General features: G+C 46.2%; 1 protein-coding gene across 1 annotated transcript in view; it reads right to left on the bottom strand.

Annotated features, from left to right (window-relative positions):
- Positions 1-1,273: 1,273 nt before the first annotated feature.
- The window catches only part of LOC147724878 (alanine aminotransferase 2-like), a 164,825-nt gene continuing 160,098 nt past the window's right edge, over positions 1,274-6,000 (bottom strand). Inside the window, exons 11-12 of the mRNA XM_086966404.1 lie at positions 2,192-2,640; positions 1,274-1,698 (exon numbers count right to left, since the gene is read on the bottom strand). Coding sequence (XP_086822530.1) covers positions 2,550-2,640 — 91 coding nt within the window. The 3' untranslated portion in view covers positions 1,274-1,698; positions 2,192-2,549. The remainder of the gene's footprint in view (positions 1,699-2,191; positions 2,641-6,000) is intronic.

The raw sequence follows: 6,000 nt of genomic DNA, 5'->3' as shown, positions 1-6,000 counted from the left end.
GCACAGGGAGCAAGATGCTTGATTTTTGTAAATGCGACATTTTGAAATGGGAGAAAATTAAACTGAATAGTTAACATTAGGCCTGGGCGGAAAACTACACTACGCTCGCGTAATTTGCCTAGTTTGCGCAACTGCCCGCTACGCGAATTGCACGTAGCACAGTGCAAAGACGCGTAGCATAGTTGGCATTTTTTGCTCGCTTGTGGTCCTCAACGTCAAGTTGGCGACCATGAGCGAGCAAAATGACATCCCGGCGAGACTTTTTCCTTGTTCGCGATCAGCAACATCAAGTTGCCAATCGCGAGCGTGGAAAATAAACCTCCCGGCTAGATTCTCAACGCGGGGAGGTCAGGTTTCTCGTTGCGAGTGGTCGTGTATGCTCGAGACCACTCACGATGAGAAACTACTAGTCCGCGTTAAGAAAGCTGCAGCCCGAGTAAAAATCTACTCGAGCGGCAGGAAACGACCGCTGGCACTGTGCTAGATGCCGTTTGCAATGATTGCATAGTGCAAACAGGAATCTAGCACTGTGCAATCATTGCGAACAGCATTTCCCTCCCACACTACGCAGTTCGCCTAGTGCTATGTGTAGCTTGTGTACTACGAAGTGCACTTTGCGTAGTTACGCGTAGCGCTACTACGCGAACTACGCCCAGGGTTAGTTAACATTATGTTTATATGCACTACATAAAACTCATCATTTTAATTTTCTCCCATGTAATAGTGTCTTTACAGACAGCAGCCATATTACTCCCAGTGGCCTGTAGACATAGTGCCATATTTATATCAGAAAAATACAGTCATTTGTTTAAATGTGAGGAATTTGAAATAAAGAAACATGCTTCATAACACGCTGGGACTTAATTGGCTTACTGTAAAGTAAAAAAAAGCATTCAGACAATGTTTAATAGAAACATTTTCTTCACTTAAAATGTATTTCTCTCATTTAAAAGAAAATGACTGTATTGTTTAGTTATAAATATGGCACTGTGTCTACCAGCCACTGGAAGCAAGATGCCTACTATTTGTAAAAGTGAAGAGAGAACTCCTCAGTTTTATTTTCTCTCATTTAAAAGCATACTGAAATATAATTTTGTTCGCATGCTGCAATACAGAGTTGAGAACTACTTTTATTTGAGAGTTAAATGCCCCAGTGCCTCAGTTCTGAACCTCTGTGACTCACATGAGTCATACATCTGAGTGGAGCACTGCTCGCTATCAAGCTCTACACCTGCAGCCTGAAAATAATGTAAAATAAACACAGCTTATCCTTAACTTTAAAAGGAAAACGCAACACTCATTTATTGAAGTTATTAGTTGAAAATTGACTCAAGGGTGGCTGGGAGTGCTCTGAAGGTTTCTGTGAGCTCCTGGTACCTCCGGATCGACTGGCGGGAGACACCTGTGAAAGGATCCCGGTGCTACATGAACAAGCCCCACTAGAATGAATACAATTCATTATCTACACATCACTTTTTGGTAAAGAATCAAACACAGTACATGGAATTCTTTATTTAATCCAGAAGAAGTTGAACAAATCCACAAACAAGCACCAGCAGCCAATCAATTATGGGGTCCCTTACCAGAACCCTCACTCGAGAGTCTCTCACCAGAACCCTCCCCCAAGAGTCCCTCACCAGAACCCTCACTGGAGAGTCCCTCACCAGAACCCTCACTCGAGAGTCTCTCACCAGAACCCTCACTCGAGAGTCTCTCACCAGAACACTCACTCAAGAGTCTCTCACCAGAACCCTCACTTGAGAGTCTCTCACCAGAACCCTCACTCGAGAGTCTCTCACCAGAACCCTCACTCGAGAGTCCCTCACCAGAACGCTCACTGGAGAGTCCCTCACCAGAACACTCACTCGAGAGTTCCTCACCAGAACCCTCCCCCAAGAGTCCCTCACCAGAACCCTCACTGGAGACTCCCTCACCAGAACCCCCACTCAGAAGTACCTCACCAGATCCCTCACTTGAGAGTCCCTCACCAGAACCCTCACTCTTTCGAGTGCCTCTCACCTGAACTGTCACTCGAGAGTCCCTCACCAGAACCCTCACTTGAGAGCCCCTCACCAGAACCCTCACTCTTTCGAGTGCCTCTCACCAGAACTGTCACTCGAGAGTCCCTCACCAGAACCCTCACTCGAGAGTCACTTACCAGACCCCTCACTCAAGAGTTCCTCACCAGAACCCTCACTCGAGTGTCCCTCACCAGAACCCCCACTCGAGAGTCATTGGGAGTTGGAAGAAGTAGAAATGTGAAGCACAGATCGACACATCGCACAGGTAGGGATCCTTGCTTTATTAGTCTTCTGTGTCATGGGTGTTACAATCCTTCTGTGTCTTCTTTTGATTTCAAACATATCTGCTTTTCCTCTGGTATTGCCATTTTCAATCTGGACCAACACAAAGACTCCAAAATCTGCATTTAAAGTTCAGTTCATGAGCTTGAAATACTCAGAGTTCTGATTTTGATTATGATAATGAATTGATGGACATCTGGGTGCCCAGTGGGGCATGACTGCAGTGGCATCCTGTGCACTGTGCTTTTAAGAATACTCCTGCAGGAACATCTTGTGAAAGTCCTTGATGGAGGTCAGAACCATCTTCAGCTTCTCCAGGGGCTCAAAGAGTGTTATCCTAGGAAGAGGGACAGAGGATGTTATGATTCACAGTCTCATTCTTGGTGCAGAGAGAAGGCAGGACTCTGGTGCTATAAAACAGGAATATTTTTATAATGTAAGTTTCAGGCACATAGCAGGAAAGGAACCCCACAATGGTGCGATGGTGTGTGCAGGTCACAAGGCAGACTGAAGTGCAGCAGTGCAGAGGATGATTGGACCACCTCTGTAACTTAGCAGATACATTGCTGTCCCTCTGCACCTTTCACACAACACAGCACAGCAACTTTGGTTCTTGCCTTGCACTGGGTGACAACATAGTACATTAGGCCCCTAGGCCAGAAATCCCACTGGTGAAAGAAACTATTCTCTATTTGAATGAACAAAAGCATGCGGTGGGGAGAACCAGGAAACGGTTCCTTTGGATTAATTAAAGGCCTTGGTCCCTTTCTATCACCTCACTGAAAAAAGGGAGTTCCACAAATCAATACTGTAGTGGGCAGGGATAGCCCACACTTGTCTATGCTTCTGAAATCCTCTGGCTCCAACAAACAATCCAGCTGAATCTGACAAGGGTCATAGTGAAGAGTTACTGCAAAGTATTCTATTCTAGGCTCCTAAAACAGTACTAATACTTGGAAACTACTAAATCATACAGCCAGGCCAGCTCTGAATTTTCAGGAAAGCATTGGAAACTCTCTACTGGTTTCCAATGGTCAAGACTCTATATTTAAAGTCTATCATTCCCCCTGCCTGCTGGAACTAGTGTTTAGATACTTATACAATCAGTTTTCTCATTACAGCCCAGTTCACCTCCTTTGATTGACCAACTTGCACCTTATCACTGGCTCTTTAAACCCTATCAGCAAGGCAGATCTCTCATCCTCCTGCCTAATGACCCCACTACCCTAAACCACAGTCTGAGAGCAGAATCTAGACTTTCTCTGGTTCAGAAAACCCCTAAACCCAGAACTGTTAAATTGGCTTTCTTAAGGACTTGCTAATTAAGGGGCATATTACCAAGCAATAGCGATAATTATCGCTATTGCTTGGTTAGAGACAAAAATTTACCGCTGAGCTGTGGCGATTTGTACCGCAAATAAACCTTGGTATTACCAAGGTTTATCGCAAATGCGATAAAAATTGACGCAATGCATGAATATCGCTGAAAAGTCAGCGATATTCATGCATTAACGAGCTAATGCTCTTAGCCATCTTATCCACCTCCCATTGGATAACATGGCTAAGAACTGCTCAGGGCAGGTGTTAGCTTTTGAAGATATTCGCGCTTAGCGCGAATATCTCCAAAAGTTGGTAATAGGAGATAGCGATGTTAGCGACTGTTTTCAGTCGCTAACATCTTGGCACGCCCACTTTGCATGTCATTAGTGATAAATATCACTGACATGCAAAGTGGGGCCCAAGACGGTCGCTATCTCCTACTAGCTGTCGCTAACTGGTGTTAGCGACAGCTAGGTGATAGGGAGATAATTTTATCTCCGCTTTCTTGGCTTTTAAAGCCAAAAAAGCGGAGATAAACCCCCTTGATAATATGCCCCTTAGTGTTTCTTAAGGACTTGCTAAATTTTTAAGAAGTTTCAACAATTTCTAAAGAATTGGCGTCAAAGTTGTCCAGTACCTATGTCTGCTAAAGTGTCCCAATATGTACATTGTAATGCCACACAATAGCCCACAAAATGTATCTCAATTTAATTGTGTAATATGTTACATAATGACCTTTTTATTGCTCGGAATTCAGTGAAGTCTGCTGTTAGACCTAACACCCTTGGTGTGGTTTTCCACTATCTTTTTGCCTCTGCCTCCTGTATTTTTGAGGCTGTGCTGAATTTCGTTTTTGCTGGTTTAGATGCTTTGGACACTCTGCCACTGCTGTCCAGTGCCAGAGTGTAAGTGCTCCCTGTGAAAATTGTCATATTGATTGGATGTACCTGATTGGCATATTTGTATCACTGAAAAATCCCTAGTAAAGTGTACTAGATGTACCAGGGCTGGTGATGACAGATGCTACTAGTGGTCCTGCAGCACTGATTGTGCCACCCACATGAGTAGCCCTAAAATGGTGTCTCAGGCCTGCCACCGCAGTGCCTGTGTGCAGTCAGTGAACTGCCATGTCCACCTGGCCAGTGTCCCCACTGGCTGGGCCTGACCCTTCCCTTTCTGTGCACATCAGTCACCCCTATGGAAGGCTCAAGGTACCCCCCTGGGCAGGGTGCAGTGTATAGGAAAGGTAGAGCATGTACTAGTGAAGGTAACATGCTCTGGTAGTGAGCAGCAGCCATTTTGTGTGCTCCCTGCTACAAGGTTATCTTGCTCCATAGACTAACGTGGGGGAGGCTGGTCCTAATGGATACCAGCCTATCTTCTCATAGGAACAAGATGGGACATAGGTGATTGATATCCCTGAACTCAGAATTTAATAACACATCTTTTAGGAAAGGTTGTTTTTAAATTCTGTGTTTGAGAACAGTACTTTTAGAAAGTGGCTGTTCTCTTGTCTAACCTTTCTGTATGCCTGGGCCTGCTTGTGGATTAACTGTCTGGTTTGAGGGTGACAGGGGCTGGGGAGCCCCCAGGAGGTTGTCTGAGTCAGCCCGTGGTTGAATGACTGCATCTGCAACTAGAGTGGTGGGAGGAGATAGCACCTGGGAGTGAATAGGGCTGTGCCTGCCTGCCACAATGCTGGCTCCACCTCCTGCTGGGCGGCTGTCACCTCTGCCCCTCACACTGAAAGGAAGGAAGAAGCCAGGAAGCCCAAGTGCTTCAGCAACACCCAGAACTGGTTTAGACCGGGCTCAGGGCCCACTTGCACAAAGTCTTCAAAGACTTTTAGGGGTATAAGAGAAGGACCCCTGACAACAGAAAATCAGATTCTACAATCAAGTGGAACCTCTGCTGGAAGAAGGACCGCTGTAGAACTGAAGGAAGATTGCCTTGCTGTGTACTCTAAGGGCTGACCTGTCCCGCTGTTCAACTGCAGCTGAGGAGAAGAGGGACTTTGCTGTGTGCTGTGACCCTGCCTGCTTGACCTACCAAGACTTTGCTGTGTGCTGTGTCTTCTAACTGAATCTCCAAGGGCCTGAGAAGAGATGGTCTCCTGTCCTGGAACCCAGGATTAAAAGGTTCCCAAGCATTTCCAAGCTGCTGCAAAGATCGTGTGGTGCCTTGCCCTTAGCGCGTGTCTCTGACTGCTGGCCGTGGGAGAAGATCGATGTGCTCATCGGCACATAATCAAGGGTGACCGGAGGATCGTGTTGCCTCCCTGCGTCAAGAATCACCCTCCATGAACTGGTGGCCTTGTGGGCGGTCTAGTCACGACCTGTGGCCCTAAAACCCCTTGCAGCTGCTTTCATCGCCGCTG

Source organism: Lissotriton vulgaris, chromosome 4_1 (assembly GCF_964263255.1).
Source record: "Lissotriton vulgaris chromosome 4_1, aLisVul1.2, whole genome shotgun sequence".
Taxonomy (NCBI): domain Eukaryota; kingdom Metazoa; phylum Chordata; class Amphibia; order Caudata; family Salamandridae; genus Lissotriton; species Lissotriton vulgaris.
Note: the sequence above shows the minus strand (reverse complement) of the source record. Positions and strands in the feature narration are given on the sequence as shown.